At 40.9% G+C, this 20,034-nt stretch overlaps 2 protein-coding genes across 3 annotated transcripts; one reads left to right on the top strand and one right to left on the bottom strand.

The window, feature by feature from the left end:
• Nucleotides 1–240: 240 nt before the first annotated feature.
• Nucleotides 241–6,195, bottom strand: tex26 (testis expressed 26). The gene is made up of 8 exons (XM_021563237.3): nt 6,068–6,195; nt 5,778–5,961; nt 5,442–5,532; nt 5,157–5,319; nt 4,451–4,607; nt 3,395–3,571; nt 785–946; nt 241–556 (listed from the first exon to the last, which is right to left on the bottom strand). Exons 1-8 carry the CDS (start codon nt 6,086–6,088, stop codon nt 423–425), a joined length of 1,089 nt encoding a protein of 362 aa, XP_021418912.3. The 5' UTR covers nt 6,089–6,195; the 3' UTR covers nt 241–422.
• On the top strand, nt 2,322–13,685 carry LOC110490084 (high mobility group protein B1). Of its 2 annotated transcripts, none has more exons than XM_090200166.1 (5): nt 2,322–2,521; nt 11,954–12,116; nt 12,289–12,434; nt 12,542–12,716; nt 13,128–13,685. In XM_090200166.1, the coding sequence occupies exons 2-5, from the start codon at nt 11,970–11,972 to the stop codon at nt 13,239–13,241; spliced, it is 582 nt and encodes a 193-aa protein (XP_090056292.1). In that variant the 5' UTR covers nt 2,322–2,521; nt 11,954–11,969; the 3' UTR covers nt 13,242–13,685. The 2 variants fall into 2 exon arrangements, with proteins under 2 accessions (XP_090056292.1, XP_021418911.1); XM_021563236.3 differs by lacking the exon at nt 2,322–2,521 and adding an exon at nt 10,568–11,051.
• The last annotated feature ends 6,349 nt before the right edge of the window (nt 13,686–20,034 follow it).

Below are 20,034 nucleotides of genomic sequence, written 5' to 3'. Positions count from 1 at the left end.
CGGTATTACACTACTGACTGTCTCTGAAACCTCATTCTGACGCCTTCTAAAGAAGTAGGCCTACTATTGATAAATCTGAGGTTTGGTTCTGGAATCATGGTAACTGTACCAAAAAATAATTTGATTCAGCAAGTAAAACTGCACTTACATCTGTGATATCTACAGTACAACATGCTAAAAAAAGTATCACAATGGTGTTATTCAGTACTGTTATAGTTAGATTGCAGACGTAAACGGAAGTATCGCTGCATTAGATTCATTGGCTTTATTTTCAGAAATGTCAAGGCAGTTACAACACTGCAAATAAAACTCACAAACAGAGCATAAACACTCGTACACACAGTCCCACAAAGGCACTTGTTGACTGGACAGTGCCTCTGGTTGTCACATGATTGTGGTGGGATGCTACAGAAAGTCAAGTATCACAGGGGCCCGGGCCAGCCAGACATCCACTCTGACCTATACAACGCAGGAGGGAGGACAGGTGACTTTGTACCTCTCTTCACCTGGCTGGTAGGGGGCACTCGGTGCAAAAATGTCTGCACAACCTCCTTATCTGTAAACACAAAACACCAGTCAACAAATATAGAGTGCTCTGGGGTGAATTTTCCTTTAGGTACAGATCTAGGATCAGATCCCCTGCCCCAATCCTTAACCATTAGTGGAGAAAATGCCAAACTGACCCAGGATCAGTGTTTATGGGCAACTTCAAGCAACCAAACAGGGAAGTGATTTGTAACTAGGAGAATAGAGTCAGGGTTCATAACAACAGTCCGTAGCTCACCTTTGTCAGGTAGATGTCTGCAGAACTGCTGGAGCTCTTGGGGTTGTAGAGAGCGGAGCACAGCCGAGACATCGGTCGTTATCCCTCCAAAGTGTCTGTCGTAGGTGGTCAACTGGGAACTATTTTCCTGGTTGTGGATGTGACCATGAACAACAGTAGGAACTGGAACAGAAAGGAGTGGGAGTTACACTGAGATCTCTAAGTGATGAGCCTGGTAGGTCCTTTAATTATTTAACTAGGCAATTCTTATTTACAATGATGGCCTAGGAACAGTGGGTTAACTGCATTGTTCAGGGGCAGAACGACTAATATTTACGTTGTCAGCTCGGGGATTCAGTCTAGCAACCTTTCGGTTACTGGCCCAATACTCGAACCACTAGGCTACCACTAGGCTGCCTTATTTTACCCGAGTTTAGCTCTGAGCAACATTGTGCAGCGTGGGAAAATATTAAATGGCACCCTATTCAGTATATCAGGGATGGGCAACTTTGATGGGGGTGGGGGCCACAAGAAATATGAACTCATCATGGCTCACAGGTCTACACAATCACATCCATACCCACACATGTAGTTAGAGCCAGCCCTAGCCTGTTGGAGGCGCTAAGCTACATTTTGTTGGGGGGGGGGCAACAACTTGTGCGTTTTAGAGTTATTTTCCAGCAATTCTACACATTTTGTCATGGGGCATATAGAACATTTTGCAGTTTTATAGCACATTTGATGCAATTCTACACATTTTGTCATGGGGCATATAGAACATTTTGCAGTTTTATAGCACATTTGATGCAATTCTACATATTTTGCCATGGAGTGGAAGATAAGATTTTGCAATTGTATAACCAAATTTCATACAATTCTACTAATTTTGCCATGGGGTGGAGGAGAAGATTTTGCAATTGTATAACCAAATTTCATACAATTCTACTAATTTTGCCATGGCAAGTAGAGAAAACCTGCTGATGCACAACCACATTTTGAAATGACACCTTGTGTATTCTACAATTCTAACTAAGTAAGTTAAGATCCCGACTGTGTTCCAACTGTATTTTCATTCTTATAGATTTTTTGGGAAATTGCCCATAAAAGGGGGGCCGGGGACGCCAGTTGCCCACCCCTGCCCTATATAGTCTTCCCTAATAGTCAAAATGAAAGGAAATCAAATTACTTATAGCAGTGGCGGCCCGCCCATAAGAGCGTTAGGGGAGGCACTCAAACTTGTGATTGGTCAACAACAACAAAAAGTACAAATTTTTATTAAAATATATATTTTATATAGTTCATAGATGATGTTTTAAATGTTCAGAAAAGTGCTGTAAATGTGTACATTTTCCTGTTAAAAAAAATAATAAGCTGTTCCTGTTCAAAAAAGAAATAACAAGCTGTTCAGTTACTGCCCCAAAGATACTGCCAGCAGCAGCCCCGCCTTCGTGGGCACATAGGCCATGAGAACATTGCTTGGATTGTTGTGCCAGCTATTTGTTATGAAGGGGAACTTCTGGGTCTGCTATAGTCTCCCTCCCAATGAGTATCTCGTGCCAGACGGCTTACTTCCGCACGTCAGACTAGATCTGCTCTATCAGGTAGAGGTGGCACTAAAGCGAAAAGCAATAATTCACTTGTAAATAAATTATCGTAACAGTCATGGCAGCCTGGGACTTGATAAACTGGACAACTACCTCCAACAAGAGTCGAAGGACAGAGGAATGCACTAGCTAGAACCTTCTCATCACAGATCTGGTAGGACAAAAATACATGGCCAATTTGATTGTTCCCCCCATGTTGTTCATCAGGTTCTGCTGTAGGTGACAGGGCGGGCGACATGTTGTGTGGACTAAAACAGCATAAACCCGGATGATTCACAAAGCATGATCAAATTAATTAGCCAGGCACAGTAATTTTGAGAAACACTTTTTGGGTCAAATGAACCAGTTATCTACCTTAAATATGCAGATAGCTAGCCATAGCTAGCTGTTAGCTTCCTAACTAGTTAGCTCCCATGCCAATTTCAAGTCTTTCTAAACTCATATCTGACTAACTCGTAAATCTGAAGTTTTTCCAGAATGAACGTTAACTGGCTTGCGCATCATGCTTTGTGACATTATGTTAGCTAGCTATCCCCAGTTAGATAATGTGTTTTCACTTATTGCATCTGTATGCTTGTTGCATTCTCCCTAGTGCACTAGTTTATTCATGAGTTGACTGCTCATTTTAAATAGTATAATCTAACCTGATCAAAACAGTGGCAGCATGTGCAGCAGGGGTCATTCGGTTTTTGACATGCAAGAGTGAAATAGGTGTATTGATGCTGTTGTTCAAATGCACCGATCGCTTCAGATATCTTCTCAAAGAAACTACTGGTAGTTCAAAAACTTGGCATCATATTTCCGTCATGCTGCTTTGTTGACAACTCTAAACACCTCGCACCCCGGGTATTCAGCCAATCAGCAGCCGCCACTGCTCCAGGGTTTCCCCTAGGTACAGATCTAGGATCGGCTTCCCCTCCCCCAATCCTAACCTTAACGATTAGTGGGGAAAACACTGACTCAAGATTACTGGCTAGGGGCAACTTCACTCTACTCATAGGATGCCTCCAGGCAGCTCATAACTTACCTATACCCCTGGGGGCAACGCCGTGCAGTGCGTTGCAGCCGTAGCGCGACATGTTGCCCCGCAGTTCAGACCGTTCCCTGGGCTGGCGGTAGTTGTGCCTCATCTCTGTGTGCGTGCAGTGAGGGACTTGGCGCTTGTGGTTCAGCGGAGTGAGAATCGGGGGGATCAACTGAAGTCCTGTAAAAATACAAAAGTGCAGAAGAGAGAACTTGCAAGGCGAATACTGTAAGGGGTAACAAACAACTAGAGTGAAGTTGTACTACTGTCTTCTGCTCAAACTAAAGACATAACCCCCCAAAACATAGAATTACCAGGATTCAATCAATTGCAGGTAATGGCTTCCAGATAATGCTTTCAGAATTGTGTTTTAGTTCCACAGCAGAGTTATTTATAAACTGAATCATTACATGGCAAGACCTGTTCAGTTCAGACACACACCTGACTGAGAAGTCATCTAGTGCATGCAACTTGACTTACTATGTCCTGTACAAATAAAAAAAAACTGTTCTGAAAGTGCTATCAGGAATATCCTTATCTGCTTGATTGAATCCTGATAAATAATTGTTGTTTTTTTTTTTTGGGGGGGGGGGTTCCGTCTTCAGTTTGAGCCGACTTTAGTTGTTTTTTTCCCCTTACAGCTTTTGTAAGCCTACAGTATCATACTCTTACATAGAGATACTCATGCTGGGGAGTACTTCGAAAACACTGAGAACTTCGAAACAGGGTGTGGCTTTGGACAAAATTAGTGTGGGTATCATTTCAGACACGGCTCAGAGCCTATATCCATCAAGCCTCTCAGGGCAGGAGTGATGATCTAGGATAAGTTTAGCCTTTTAGAGCTTAATGAATAAGATTACATGGAGAGAGGGGGAACCTTATCATAGATAAGCAATCCTACTCTAAGACGCTTGGCATATACAGTGCCTTCGGAAAGTATTCAGACCCCTTGACTTTTTCCACATTTTGTAGGTTACAGCCTTATTCTAAAATGTATTAAATTGTTATTTTTCCTCATCAATCTTTCCGAAGGCACTGTATGCTCCCTGATCTCTCTACCTTGAGGCATGCCCAGGTAGTCAGTCCGGTAGGTGGACCGGTACTGGGCAGTCAGAGCGTTTCGGATCTCTTCCTCAGAAGGAGGACTTTTCCAGGGGGACCAACCACCTACAGAGCTCTGCTTCTGGCCCTTGGGCAGTCGCCACACCATGAATGACTAGGGAAAAATGAAGAATGTTTAGCACTTTTCATACAATAAATACATCGCTGCCCAAAGAGCTTAAATGTATAAGTAATAAAGCATAGAGGTACAATAATAATAATAATAATAATAATAATAACTGGGATGTGTCCCAGATGGCACCTTACACTCTTAGAAAAAAAGGTCCTATCTTGAACCTTAAAGGGTTTTTCGGCTGTCCCCGTAGGAGAACCCCTTTGAAGAAAGTCTCTACCTGAAACCAAAAACGTTTCCCCTGTCGGGACAGCTGAAGAACCCCTTTGAAACCCTTTTTTCTAAGAGGGTACAGTGCACTACTTTTGACCAGAGCCCTATGGGCCCTGTTCAGAAGTAGTGCACTATGTGGGAAATAGGGTTCCATTTGAAATGCAACCCTGGATAGGGGCACCAGAGGACAGACAGGTTAGTTAGCTAAATGTTAGATTAATGTTTGTTAAGAAGCTTTTCTTTCTGTAAAAAGTATGAAAGTTTACACATTCTAAATAGTTCATGTCCAGAGGATTGAGTGTGAATGTGGATCTGTACCTGACTGGGATGTGGGTTGTTCCTCCTGTTCCCAGAGGCTGATCCTGTGCGAATGCTGTCAGGTTTAGCGGCTGGCTTCCAACAGAAGTCCTCATTGTACACAGTGGCACCCACAGGACAAGCTAGTGCATAGGAGTTTCTATGGGCTCTTGTCTTTGTAGGACTGAAAAAGATTTCACAAAAGGAGAAAATTTATAGGGAGACATAGCCTAAATGTGAATAATATAAACAACATAATGAATTAGAAATGAATTCATGAATAGTCAATCATATTTTCAGGCCTACGGTAAAACTGGTGTTGATGAACTGGGTCGATAAATAAAATCTCTTTTCTGCGATGTTTCATATGGGTCCCACTCCCACATATGCCTGTCATCTGAAATTTCAAATATCAAGTTAATAGACAATAACTCATTTAAATTAGTATAAAGGTGAGGTTTCTCGGACATTAATAAACCTAGTCCAAAAAACATGCTCAATGAAGAATAAGCCTAGTCCTGGACTTTAAAGCAAATTCAATGGAGAATCTCCTTACAAATATATTTATTTTCCCAAGACTACGATCAGAGTCCGAGAAACAGCCCCAAAAAGTCTCATGTCAAGTAATCTGAGGCTCCTCACCCACGGCTGCCATAGCTGTTTTCGCTCGTGATGAAACGTTTCCAGAAATCGGAATATTTAGGTTATTGGGCGCGATGTCTGGACACAAATGCACACATCTCTTCTCTAACTCTGCCTGGGATGGATGTGTTAGGCAAACTTGTCGATCGTGCGCTTGATGATGCTCCGGGACAGTTCCGTGGTGCTTGAATCACAAGCGAGAGAAAGTCATTGAAAATACGCCACCAATGCAATGTAACGTAATAACAATTATGACGTCAGAAGTTATGACACTTCAGTTGTAGGCCTACCTGGTTCGCAGGATTCTTCATCTTGAGTTTGCATTGTTCAATTTGGCCTATCTAGAAAACTTGTTTTCAGGGCTCCGTGGTGTGCAACTGTGTGTGCTGGAGTGTGTGCTGGAGTCCTTGGTTGTTATGGGAGACACACAACAATTCCTGTGAATTGCACAACATCCGCGAAGGCAATTTGATGATTGATGCTGTGCTGCCTGGGGGGCTTGGACCCGCATGAAAGATTCAGCATCACATTTGGCTAGGTGCACCAAGGGTGGTAGACCGGGTTACTGGTGGTTACACTGTTTTATTAAAGTATATATATATATATGTTTTATTAAAGCCTGCCGAATAGGCTATCTCGTTGTGTCTGCAAGTGTCCTAGTAAATGTTCTGTAAAAGGCCAGACAAGTGAAGGCAAGCACAGCATCTATATTCTCGCCATTAATGGCCAGAAATTATGCTGATATGTTGTTGGGCCATATAATAGTCCTTTTGTGGGGCAGTTTTTGGAGTTTGTTTTTAAAATAGCATTTTAAAAGATTTCAAAATGTGACACAAACAAATGTTTTATTCATTTCCGCGGCACTGAAACAAAGAGGTGCACCATATTATGGACCGTGACGTGAACGGGCAAATTGACCATTTTAAACTTGGTGGACCCTGAATGCTGATTGACTGACAGCCATGGTATAATGAGACCGTATACCACCGGTGTGACGAAACATGTATTTTTACTTCTCTAATTACGTTGGTAACCAGTTTATAATAGCAATAAGGCAGCCTGGGGATTTGTGGCATATGGCCAACATAACACGGCTAAGGGCTGTGTCCAGGCACTCCACATACATAAGAACAGCCCTTAGCTGTGGTATTTTGGCTACATACCACACCCCCTCGGGCCTTATTGCTGAAATTACTCCATGTGCTCATTACTAGTTTTGAGCCTACTTTTTGTTATGAGCACCTGGCGCACGCCCGGGAGGCAGACCGTTTCCAAAACGAATGCCATCAGTTTTCACCTGGTGCAAACTTCTTCCCAAGCGGCATCCTGGGCAAAATAATCGAATCCCCTCAAACTTTGAAGTGTTTACGCTAGACTCTAGAAAGACGACCAATCATTCGACGTCTCCAGTAAGAGCTGTGGAAAGCAAGCGCCCAATCAGACATTCTACGGAGTTGGCGGCAGCTAATAGGAGCCACAATGCATGGAGACGTCGCACAGCTAAAATACCGCTCATCGAATCTGGCTATTACCGTTATTTTAGCAGCAATATATTATGCTGGCAGCACGATCGAGGGATGTAAAAATATTTAATAAGAGTCCCCCTGCAAAGACAAGCTAAACTTTAAGAATATCGAAAATCCAATAAAAATATATGTAATTAGAATTAAAGTCTGCAAAACTTAAATTGGTCTCTTATGTTGACCAACGAGTTTAATACAGAGTGCTGGTGACTCCTTACTCCACCCACTCCATTCGATGTATATTAATTACATACTGGCTCATAGAGAAAATAAATATTATATGTGCTGAGGTAAAAGTGGGGTTGGGATTACTCTGTAGGGTCTGTAGAATCTCTATATAGTGTTATTTCTTGGATGGCTGTGGTTGAAATATCCAGCATCACTTTCTAATCCACCCATTCCATTGGTCCCAAAGCAATACGCTGTAGGTTTATAAATGACATATTGGTTTATGGAGATAAATCTATTCTATATGCCAAAGTAAAAGTGGGCTTGGGATTGCTGACTAGGGTCTGGATAATCTATATATGGTGTTATTTATTTGCTCTACTTTTGATCTAAAGCCCAAAGGGTATTTGGTGTTTCAAAAACAGTGTATTGCACTGTGGCCAATGGAGTGGTTGGAGTAAAGTGATGCTAGGTATTTGTACCTCAGTCCCCCACTAAACTACATCCAGATACACTGAGTGTAGAAAACATTAAGGACATATGTCCTTTCCATGACATAGACTGACCAGGTGAATCCAGGTGAAAGATATGATCCCTTATTGATGTCACCTGTTAAATCCACTTCAGTGTGGAGGAGTCAGGTTAAATAAGGATTATTAAGTCTTGAGCCAATTGAGACATGGATTGTGTATGTGTGCCATTCAGAGGGTGAATGGGCAAGACAAAAAAAGTGCCTTCGAACGGGAATGGTAGAAGGTGCCCGTTTGTCAAGAACTGCAACGCTGCTGGGTTTTTACACTCAACCGTTTCCCGTGTGTATCAAGAATGGTCCACCACCCAAAGGACATCCAGCCAACTTGACAACTGTGGGAAGCAATGGAGTCAACATGGGCCAGCATCCCTGTGGAACGCTTTCAGCACCTTGCAGAGTCCAGGCCCTGATGAATTTAACCTGTTCTGAGGGCAAAAGTGGGGGGTGCAACTCAATATTAGGAAGATGTCCGTACTGTTTTGTATAGATTATACAGACCCTATTGAGTAATCCCCACCACACTTTGGCACATAGAGTATTTTTTTCTCTGTAATGTATAGGCCTATATTGTATTGCAGTCCCCCAAGAAATAACACCATATATAGATTCTTCAGGCTCTACTGAGTAATGCCAAACCGGCTTTTATTTTCGGCACATAGAATAGCTTTTTTTCTCTATAAGCCAATATGTAATAGATAGGTCGATAGTGTATTGCATTGGGACCAATGGAGTGGGTGGAGTACGAAGTACTGCTAGGTATTTAAACCTCAGTCGCCAAAGAAATAACACTATATAGAGATTCTACAGACCCTACTGAGTGTTCCCAAACCCACTTTTACCTCACCACGTATAATAGTTTTTTCTCTAAATCCCAATGTTGAGAACATACCAATCTGAACATTGTATTTTTTGATAGTGGTCTTACATTCTTTTTGTAATTGGTTTCCACAAATTCCTTCTTGCATTTGCTTATAAGCACAATAAAAATGAACATCAATTAACATTTAATATCTCTTGAATGAGTTCTCCACTTTGCAAGAGGGTAGGTTGATGTCAGTGGCTGACTCTTGAAGAGGACGGAACTAGTGTGTTGCTCTTTGGTTAAAGATGGTGGAAGCTGGAGCAGGTGGTGAACACAAAACTAATGGCGGTAAAAGCAAGGAAAATTGGACAATGGTCCAAAAGAATAGAAAAATTACCAAAGTATTGCTGGAAAACAAAATGGATAGTTCTGGGAATGCTCCTGCTGCTTCTTATCTTGTAGGAGTGCTGTTTGTTGAGGAGGGGCAAATCCATTTGAAATATCCAAGCTGGTGGAAAGAGTGATGGTTTAAGTAAATGCAGTAAGGATTACGAGAAGTGGGATTGTTTTGATTTCGTGTACTTCTGATAAGCAGAAATAGCTTGGGTTACGTTGTACTCGAGTCGAGAATGTTGTCATGTTGTGCGTAGCTCTTCGGATCAGGGCACCCCTCAAGGGGGTAATATCTGGCGTTTCGTGGGAAGTGCAATTGGAAGAAATGTAAAATATCCCTAGAGTGATTGATGCACGTCGGTTGAAATGAGTAGTTAATGGAGAGAACATGAAGAGTATCTGTTCTTTTGTTTTTTGAAGTGAAGTCCCTCCAAATCGAGGAGAAGTTGAGGTATGCGAATTACTGTGTAAGAGCATTTGTACCAAGATTGTGATTGCTGTTGTGCCTTTTAACACGTGGAAAGTGTCTGTGATTGAAAGATGAAAGTTGTGGAGAAGATCATATTGAGTGTGGTTTGAGTTTTGATCATGTGAAATGTTGCAATTGTGGTGGGAACCATGTTGATTCATTTTAGGAATGCCCAACGAGGGTGAAGGAATGTGGCTAAAGTCAGGTCCATCCAGAATATATCATTTGCAGTGGCTGTCAAAAGGGTTGAGGGAGCGAGCGGTCATGAAGGCCCCATGGTGGTGGATAGGCATTACCTGCAGGCTACAGATATTCTACAGGTTAAGAAGGTGAACTTTGCACTATTTATGGCTATGGTGATCAGCGGCACTGCCAAAGTGGAGAAAAGTCTAGAAAGATGGACATCATTGTGGATGCGTCAGAGAGGTTCCTGAGATTGGAGGACTTGTCGGCGAAGGAGTTTACATGAAAGGCTATCACGAGCCTTTTACTACCCTCTCAGGCCCCAGAGCCTGAGTTAGGAGACATGGAACTTTCAACGATGGATGGAAGAAGTGGGAGTCTGTTTTGCTTCGTTTTGTTTTGTCGATTAAGTTAGTTTTTTCCCTTCAAATATGTTTTTCTTTTCTACCTTGAATACAGTAGTGGGAGACAATATAACGTGTTAGATGTCATCTGCACTAAAACCCTAGCCTCGTACAAACCATCCTGATCTCACAAGCTTACATTCTGTTTCTCTAAATCAGGATGCTTCATACGAGGCTACTAAAACCACTGAGGTAAATAAGAACTGGAGACTGCGTCCAAGATGTCCGGATATCCGTTGTTTTCAAGGTAATCTACTGATATTTGCATATGCCGATTCATCTATATCTGTGTTGCATCCAGTTTACACAGACCAACACCACAGGCACACTAGTACTCAGTGCGCACAGGTAGCAGGCGAGCAACAACGGCGTCATCACGTCATCCAAAAACATGTCAGACATTGGATGAATATAAACTATAAACGTAATATCTTTGGCTGTGAGTGATGGGGGGAAAAATCAGCCTCAGCGACAATTAAAGTGTCTTATTAGGAATTTTCTAATCTGACATCTCTATGTGGCCTTGTATGGAAATTGTATTTCTGGGTGGGCATCTGCAGTATGGAAGCAAAACTGTAGGAGCAGTCGAAACCGTGCTTCTAGACCGGAACCCTGGCCACTTGACTAAAACCCCACTGAAGAAGATTTACATTTGTATGTTTAGAAATGCGTGCTTTTATTTTGAAGAATTCTTCATTACCATACGAGAGTGACGTCATTGTTTGCGCTACTAGCGAATATTAATCATCGTCCCATTGTTGTTTGATGAAGCATAACGTTAGCTGGTTAGCTAACTGAGGGTATGTATTTACACCCAAAATATTAGCTAGAGTATGTTGCGAATTATGAGAAATAGCAACATGGACATTTATTTTTGTTCAAATATTTAGTGTATTTTGCTGAGCATTCATAAAGCATTTGCTTGCTAACTAGCTATGTAAGTGAAATGTGGGCTAACAAAAGACAGTAAACAACTGCTAGCCAGCACATTTTTAGGCACCACCTAAAACATCTTCGTGACTTTAATAACGTTAACGTTAGTTGGTTTTAAAAACTCATGGAAGCCAGACATATCTAACGAGTTATATTGTACTACGTCTATCTAGCGTTAGTTATTTTTGCTCTAGATAGACGCTAGCTGTGGCAAGCTTGGCCCGTTGCGCTGACATTAACAACGTTAACAGAGCATCTCGATTTTATTTGCTGTATCGTAGCTAACGTTAGTTGTTTTTGTTTTGTCCCATTTGATACGAGTCAGATTAGGTCTCCATGTTGTCTTTTGCAACACTAACACGTTATTTAGCTAGCTATAACGGCTCACTGCAAGGCTAGGTAGCTAGCTATTACCTACGACACAACAATGGGATGGATCCATGATAGCTATGCTTTGTTTTGGTGTTCAGAGGGGGTTGGATTCGATGCTAGCGAACTGCCATTGTAGCTTGCTAGCTACGCTGCACCATCCATATGCACAATTGCACCTTTAATTATTTGCAAAAATGGTTTTGCCGTCATGCAGCAAGTGATAATTATTAGCGATTACAATAGTTTATTTTCAAAAAGGAGAAGACAAATGTGCACACCCCCAGGCCCCATTCTTTGTTATGGGCAGCTAGGGAGGGACACTCATTTAATATGGCCAAAGCTCAGGGTGAATTTATCCTTGTTATGTTGAAACTCTATCTATATCCTCTCCTACTAGACCTACACAAGTCACCATGGGGAAAGATCCTAGGAAGCCGAGAGGCAAGATGTCCTCATATGCTTACTTCGTGCAGACCTGCAGGGCGGAGCACAAGAAGAAACAGCCCGAAGCCAGCGTCAACTTCGCCGAGTTCTCCAAGAAATGCTCAGAGCGATGGAAGGTAGCATTACACACCAGTGAATGATTGTGAAGTGACATGTTTCTGGTCCATATTCAGAATGGTTTTGAATTTATTTCCACCTTGGTATGTTTTGTTACACTTGAGTGACCTTGTGGACAGTCTTGCTGTGGCCATGTGGATGTGTAATCTGAATTTATACCTCTACATCCAGCCCATGTCTCCTAAAGAAAAAGGAACGTTTGAGGACATGGCAAAGCAAGACAAGGTCCGCTACGAGAGAGAAATGAAGAACTACATCCCACCCAATGGCCAGAAAAAGAAGAGGTTTAAGGATCCCAATGCCCCCAAGAGACCGCCGTATGTACCATAATTCACAAGGTTTGCATGACAGATAGACTGGATAGCAATCCGAGAGGGGAATTAAACTTCCCTTTGAATTGACATGTGTTTGTTTTGTTTCTCAGGTCTGCGTTCTTCATCTTCTGTGCTGACTTCCGGGCCAAGATAAAGAGCGAGCACCCAGGCCTGTCCATTGGAGACACTGCTAAGAAGCTGGGAGTGATGTGGAACAGCTCTGCAGCTGAGGAGAAGAAGCCGTACGAGAAGAAGGCAGCCACGCTGAAGGAGAAATACGACAAGGTGAGCAGGGCTTTGATACAACTTCCAGAGATGGGGTTTTCACAATGACTGGAATTCTGGCTTTTCTGTGATTATCCTCTATTCAATCATCTTAGAAGTTGACCTACGAACTTCTGATTTTGAATAAGATGGGTGCAGATAATTCCACCAATATTCAATAAATAGGATGAAAAAGGGGAATTTCATGCTGATCTGAACGACATTCTCATGATGCCATTGTCCAAATGTAAGAAATCAACATCTGAAGCATATTTCTTGGACAACTGCTATTTTGGATGGCAATTTGAGAATTCAGTGTGGGAAAATCACTTTTTCATTTTCCCTCTGTAAAACAGTATGTCAGCAGATATATTGGTTTTGGGTCCAAACATATCCGTCTGGCTCTATAAGTAATTGTGATGTGTCCCACAGGATATTGCATCATACCGCACCAATGGTAGAGTGGATACTGCCTCCTCCGCAGCTGCTGATGACGACGACGATGAAGATGATGAGGAGGATGACGATGAGGATGATGACGAGTAGCCTCCCTGCTGTTGGAGGCTACATTCTTGTTTAACGCTATGTAACCCTATTGTACACACTTTACATCTCCGAACAGACCCAGACACAACGAGAACACATTAAGCTGTGTGTATATTTAATGTTTTAATGCTCCCTAACCGGTTAAAGGTAACACTACATGTCTTGTTTTTGTTCTTGTAGTAGCCCTTTTTTCCTGCCCATGCCTGTAACTGCTTTGGCAGATTATAAATCACAATGGAAGTAATAACTTTCCTTTAGGTGTGCAACTCTCAAATCAGATTTCTGGGTTGGTAGCGAGTGAATTATGTTTTTTCTGTATTTGTTTTAAAGGATATTTTTTCATATGTTTGTCACACGGTCTTTGTATTGTTCTTTGAATACCACTCTGATAACAAATGCAGCTGACATTCAGGAATGTCTTAAATAAAGGTCTTTTTTAATAAATTGTATTTGGTTTTTTATTTGAAGATTTAACAAACTAAATAAGGCATTTGGTTGACTTTGATCAATCTTGGCAAAGTACATACAGTGCCTTCAAAGTATTCTTACCCATTGACTTATTCCACATTTTGTGCTAAAGCCTAAATTCAGAGTGGATAAAAAACGTGTTTTACCTATCTACACACAATACCCCATAATGAGTGTAAATACGGTTAGATTTTTTTAACACATTTATTGAAAGTGAAATACAGAAATCTCTTATTTACATAAGTATTCACACCTCTGAGTCCCTATTGTTAGAATCACCATTGGCAGTGATTACATATGGCCATATGGGTTACATTTTCCAACCGGGCGTTTCAACCGTGAAGATTTTCAGCGGCCACAGCACCCTTTTTCAAACGAAAGCAGGGAGGTTTTCTCCTGCGCTGAGGATGGCTTAAGATACGGCTGGCGCTATGCTTCTCTTTGTGTTTAAAGACTTGAAGTGTTTTCAGAGCAACCTCTGTGTCCTAACTTATTCAGTTTGCAGTGGGGAAAAGTTACAATGACTTTTCTTGACTTGCCATGTATGTTGGCACCAGGTGATTTCATTATTGTATATACTATGTGTAGGCTCTGTAGACTCGCTATGTGTAACTAAGGGAATGGCATCAACGATGCATATTTAGAGCCAGCCAAACACAACAAGGCATACATTGAAGAAACACAGAAAAATCAAGGATCAAATCGATTACGTAACTGTACATGTAGGCTTACTGATCAAGTAGGCAAATTTGTCCAAATAAGATTCCCTCATTGTGAGCAATTAGCTAGCTCACGTGCAAATGGGTGCTAATTAACGCTATGTTAACATCGGTGCAGTAGTTTGTCATATAAAAATATACCACTGCAGTGGTATAACATGAATTTGACAAAGTAGATTATGCATAATGACAGCCTCAGTTATTTCCATGGTTTATATTTTTATCCATGGACCAGGTTTGATGTTGATATCTTTGACATTTACCTCAACTTAGGTGACCTTGAAGGAGACAGGAAGGGTTCTCCGCCCACATTGAGCCCGGCCCCGAACTGCATGCTGCATTCAGGGCTTCCGGAGCGCGTCCCCTGAACAGTAACGTTAGGTGAGATGCCTGACCACAGAGACGGGGATGAAGTGTACTTCATGAGCTGTAACCGAAAAACTACTGGCATTTGGAAAGTTTGAGGTGATGGAGAAAGTGTGGTGGAAAGTGTATTAGCATTGTTAAGTATCTTGCTAGCTGGGTCTAATTCTCCGTTAGCTAGCCAGAGAAATGTTGAACAACATTAGCCAAGTTATCTAATCAAATATTAGAGCTTATTGGTGTGAAAATTTGCTTGCTAATAAAGTCAGACAGCTAACATTAGCTAGCTAACGTTACACCATCAGATGAGCTAACATTAGTAACCTAACCAATTCGCTATAGTATTAACTGGTATACGACTCCTTGCCGTCCAGTAAGTTAGTTGCTTACTGTATGGGCCCTGGAAATCTGTGTGAAATCTGTGTGAAATGTTAACTAGCTAATGAACTGTCTGTTAACTAATGTTTTCCCTTTACAGAATGTGTTTAATTTTCAGAATGAGAGAATTAGGTGACAATGAGGTGTCGCTTGTTAAACAAGTGGATTCAGGAATCAAGTAGCTGGTCCTGGTTTAAGCTGGATGCCACTAGAGGTGAAAGGAACCCCAAACACTTTCCCTTTTTCTTACTTTTGCTGACATTGTAGAACATATGTCCACAGGTAGAAAGTGTACAATGCAATAATGTGCAGTGTAGCCCAAAGATATTGTTTTTGTTGTGTTGAACTTTACAGACACACGTGTATGTGTGTGTGTGTGTGTGTGTGTGTGTGAGATTATTACGTTTTTTGCTCAGTGAACATTACTTTTGCGCACATGTAGCCTTGTGCACTTGATCAATGTCTATCGTGGCCACTATAATAGAGCAAAAATAGAATGACTGTTTGTTTCTATTTCTATTTCTACTTTAATTATATTTCTACTTCAAGATGTTTTTTCCCAAGTGCAATATTTAGATGTGTGTGGTCACAAGCGTTCTATTATAAAAGCTGTCATGGCTAACTGCCATATTAGTGTATTGAAGTCTTTGTCTTTTTGTCATTTGCAGTAAAGTCTAGGCAACAAATAACATAACTTCCTTTACATGTTTTAGCTGTGAGTTAGGTTCACATTAATCACTTTTTATTTCACACACCCAGACTGATCATGTAGATCATATTCTGTTGTTTAATTAGTTAACCTGCATTTCCCCCTAGCAGGAATTTATTACATGTTTCAGAGCAACAACAAAAGTGACCCCTTTTTGGTCCCTCAGCAGTTTGCTGATATCCATAACATGATGCAGCTGCCAACATGCCACGAAAATATGAAGAGTGGAACTCAGTGATATGTTGTTTTGGATTTGCCCCAAACATAACGAATTGTATTCAGGACAAAATACAATTTTTTTGCAGTATTACTTTAGTGTCTTCCTGCAAACAGGATGCATGTTTTGGATTTAAAAAAATTCTGTACAGGCTTCCTTCTTTTCACTGTCATTTAGGTTAGTATTGAAGAGTACCTACAATGTTGTTGATCCATCCTCAGCTGTCTCCTATCACAGCCATTAAACTCTGTAACTGTTTTAAAGTCACCATTGGCCTCATGTTGAATTTCCTTCCTCTCCGGCAACTGAGTTAGGAAGGCCGCCTGTATCTTTGTAGTGACTGGGTGTATTGATACACCATACAATGTGTAATCAATAACTTCACCATGCTCAAATGTATATTCAATGTCTGCTTTTTGTTGTTGTTGACCCATTCACCAATAAAACAGTTGCAGAGTTGAATGGCTGTGATAGGGGAAAACTGAGGACGGATCAACAACAGTGTAGATACTCTAAATGACAGCGTGAAAAGAAAGAAGCCTGTACATAAAGAAGCTTTTGCAAGGCAATGGAAAACCTCCCTGGTCTTTGTGGTTGAATCGGTTTTTGAAATTCACTGCTTGACTGGGGGACCTTAGGGATTGTATGTTTTGGGATACAGGGATGAGGTAGTCATTCAAAAATTATGTTAAACGCTATTATTGCACCCAGAGTGAGTCCGTACAACTTATTTTGTGGCTTGAGAAGAACATTTCTACTCCTGAACTTATTTAGGCTTGCCATAACAAAGGGGTTGAATACTTACTGACTCAAGACATTTCCAATTTTAATTTGTTATTCATTTGTAAACATTTCGAAAAACATTTCACCTTAACATTGTGGAGTATTGTGTATAGGCCAGTGACACAAAATCAAAATTAAATCAGTTTAAAAATTCTGCCTGTTAGACAACAAAATGTGAAAAAAGTCAAGGAGTGTGAATAGGTAGTGTAGATTTCATAATGACCGTTTCAAATCAAGGTTATCATCGGAAATTATTTTTATTTTTTTATTTTTTATGCTCTAATAAGTATAGAGTGTTAACCATCTAGCAGGTTATATTATTGTGATCGAGTTGCACAGTAATGGCAGTAGAATCCAAGTGTATATTAGTACGATGTAAATCCAGCAGGTGGTGCCATGGAAAGATAGGTTTGTCGCCCAAAGAAGATTATAGAGAAGGACAAATGAGAAGGAGATGAACATGGCAGGAACCACCTGGAAACCACAGCATTTGCTGGAGATGCACTGTTGAGGCCCATTGCTCCACTATGAGCTGAAATGAAGAAAAAAATAACAGTGTCTCTGAGGATGGATCAACAACATTGTAGTTACTCCACAATACTAACCTAAATGACACAGTAAAAAGAAGGAAGCCTGTACTGAAGAAAAAAATATTCCAAGACATGCATCCTGTTTGAAATAAGGCACTAAAGTAATTCTGAAATTCACCTTTCAGCAAGACAATTACCTAAAACACAAGGCCAAATCTACACTAGAGTTGCGTACCAAGACGTCATTGAATGTTCCTGAGTGGTCCAGTTAGTTTTGACTTAAATTGTCTTGAAGATCCATGCCCAAAGGGCACCCTAATCCCGATATAGTGCACTACTTTTGACCAGAGTCCAGATCTCACATTATTGTATTGATAAATGTTTTTTTATACTGTATATATATATATTTCAAATATTGATGCCAAAATGTATCATTTGTACAGTTCTGTTAAGGTTCTCTTCCTCTGAAGAGGAGGTGTAGCAGGGATCAGACCAAAATGCAGCGTGGTTATTTCAATACATCTTTAATAAAGATAATAACAAACAATACAAAACAAAACCGTAAGGTGAAAAACCTAAAACAGCCCTATCTAGTGCAAACAGGAACAATCACCCACAAAACACTCAAAGAATATGGCTGCCTAAATATGGTTCCCAATCAGAGACAACGATAAACACCTGCCTCTGATTGAGAACCACTCTAGGCAACCATAGACTTACCTAGACAACACCACAATCCCATAACCAAAAAAAAAGCCCAAGACAAAACACACCACATAAATAACCCATGTCACACCCTGGCCTGAACAAAATAATAAAGAAAACACAAAATACTAAGACCAGGGCGTGACAAGTTCTTTATAAAAAAAAAATGTAATTATTTGTCACATTTGACTGTGTAAAACCTTGCAGTCCTACTATTTTATCTGAGAGTGAGGCGGATATATCTCATTTTGCATCAAAATCTGTCTTTCTGAAATGAAACCATCTAGTGATTGGTTTCAAACAAATACATGTCTGTCATTAAACAACGCCATGTCATGATTAGATGGGGAAAATCTCTTTAATAAGTTCTTTAAACAAAAAAAAGATAATTTACCAATATTTATGAAAATGTATATTTAGTATTTTGGAATGAAACTCTTCAAATGTGCTTTGTATCAGCTTGTATGATATCTGCTTGAAGTGTTGCATTAGTTTACTCATTATGTGGATATCTAAAGAGGTTTCAACGATGTCAGGATGGGATAAACAGACTCTTAATATCAGCTCAGTGCAAATGTTTTCTCCCTCTGGCCCCCTTGGAAGCTTGGTGGGTATTTTTTTCTCACCTATTCTTCCCATTCACCATCTGTCTGAGTAAATGCCATTCAGCTGAATGAATTCTCCATCTGACACTGGAAGGCAGGATCCCCCTTGGCTGGCATAATAGTAGAGGAAGATATTTAAATAGACCATTGTTTTTCAGGATCACAAAGGATATGGCATGGGTCCAGGTGAGGAAGAAAAACAACTAGACAAGACACAGTGATTCTGGGGTTTTTTGCTTCCCTGTTCTTTGCATTCAATAGCCTCTTTCCCTCATTGAAAAAGCAACCTAATAGATGACAATAATTTCAAGTAGGAATAATATATTTATTTTATGAAAAAGTAGCAATGCATTTATTTATTCATGAAGAAGTGACAAATCATGGGTGAAAAAACATTACATCCAAGTTTAAAACATGAAACAAGCATTAGTAAATTAAATGCATCTCTTTCATCTAATGAAAGTGACGACTGGGTTACGCTCACGGGCAGTGGGTGTGTGCCACTGGACCACAGCGCTGACTCACTGAATTGCTATGGATAAGCTACTATCATGAGTGATTCAGGCCTAAATTAAGCCAAATGACTGGGCCGGTGCTTTGCTGTGGTAATGCCGGGAATGGCCCCCCTAGATAGATTTTATGCCCAGCAGCCCCCACTCACAGTTTTGTTTCCCCATAAAACATTTTTTATTTATTTCATTTTATCTGTCGCTGTGACCTTGAGCAAGGCATTTACCCCTAATTTCTCCAGGGATGCTGTGGTAGTGGCCTGTGGGTGTCTCAGGGGTGCTGTAGTGCAGACCAGGACCAAGGCTATATGCCGGGTGTCCACTGAGGAGTGGGAGGGAGGGTGTAATAATGCAATATTTAGTAGTTAAAATCCAGAAATGCATTCTGATTTGGGAACCTAGCCATGCAATGTCATAAGGTATCGCTTCATTACCTGGTTTCGGAAGCTCATTGGATCCCAGGGCAGGGTCAAATTGGCAATTTTTTTCTCACAAAAAGGGAAAAAAGTTGGTCACTTTTTGTAGACAGCTAGCAGGCTACAGCTACTAGGCTAGCTAGCACCTAGCTTCATTAAGTTTTGGTAGCACTGAATAATTATAGCGAGTTAATGGCTAAGCTTTGATGAGCATGGATATCCGAAGTCCACTAAGGAAAAAAAAACTGAGGATCACCATGCTGAGAGTGATGCTGAGCTCAAGGAGCATTCTACTAGCCCTACCACCAAGGTTGAGGAGCCTAGCAGTAATACCAGCCCCCACGCCGCCTGCTGACCAACAAGATCTAAAAGAGACCAGCAGGGTTCCATC

The sequence above is a fragment of the Oncorhynchus mykiss genome, chromosome 15 (assembly GCF_057628025.1).
Source record: "Oncorhynchus mykiss isolate SJ-2025 chromosome 15, ASM5762802v1, whole genome shotgun sequence".
Lineage (NCBI taxonomy): Eukaryota > Metazoa > Chordata > Actinopteri > Salmoniformes > Salmonidae > Oncorhynchus > Oncorhynchus mykiss.
The sequence above is the reverse complement of the archived record's forward strand: the minus strand, read 5'-3'. Positions and strand labels throughout refer to the sequence as shown.

Coding starts and splice junctions, on each gene's coding strand:
- tex26 (XM_021563237.3), bottom strand. CDS start 6,088: ATGAAGAATCCTGCGAACCAG. Junction 947..3,394: donor CGTTGCCCCCAGGGGTATAG/GTAAGTTATGAG, acceptor TTTCTGTTCCAG/TTCCTACTGTTGTTCATGGT. Junction 557..784: donor CAGACATCTACCTGACAAAG/GTGAGCTACGGA, acceptor TTGTGTTTACAG/ATAAGGAGGTTGTGCAGACA.
- LOC110490084 (XM_090200166.1), top strand. CDS start 11,970: ATGGGGAAAGATCCTAGGAAGCCGAGAGGCAAGATGTCCTCATATGCT. Junction 12,435..12,541: donor AATGCCCCCAAGAGACCGCC/GTATGTACCATA, acceptor TTTGTTTCTCAG/GTCTGCGTTCTTCATCTTCT. Junction 12,717..13,127: donor TGAAGGAGAAATACGACAAG/GTGAGCAGGGCT, acceptor TGTGTCCCACAG/GATATTGCATCATACCGCAC.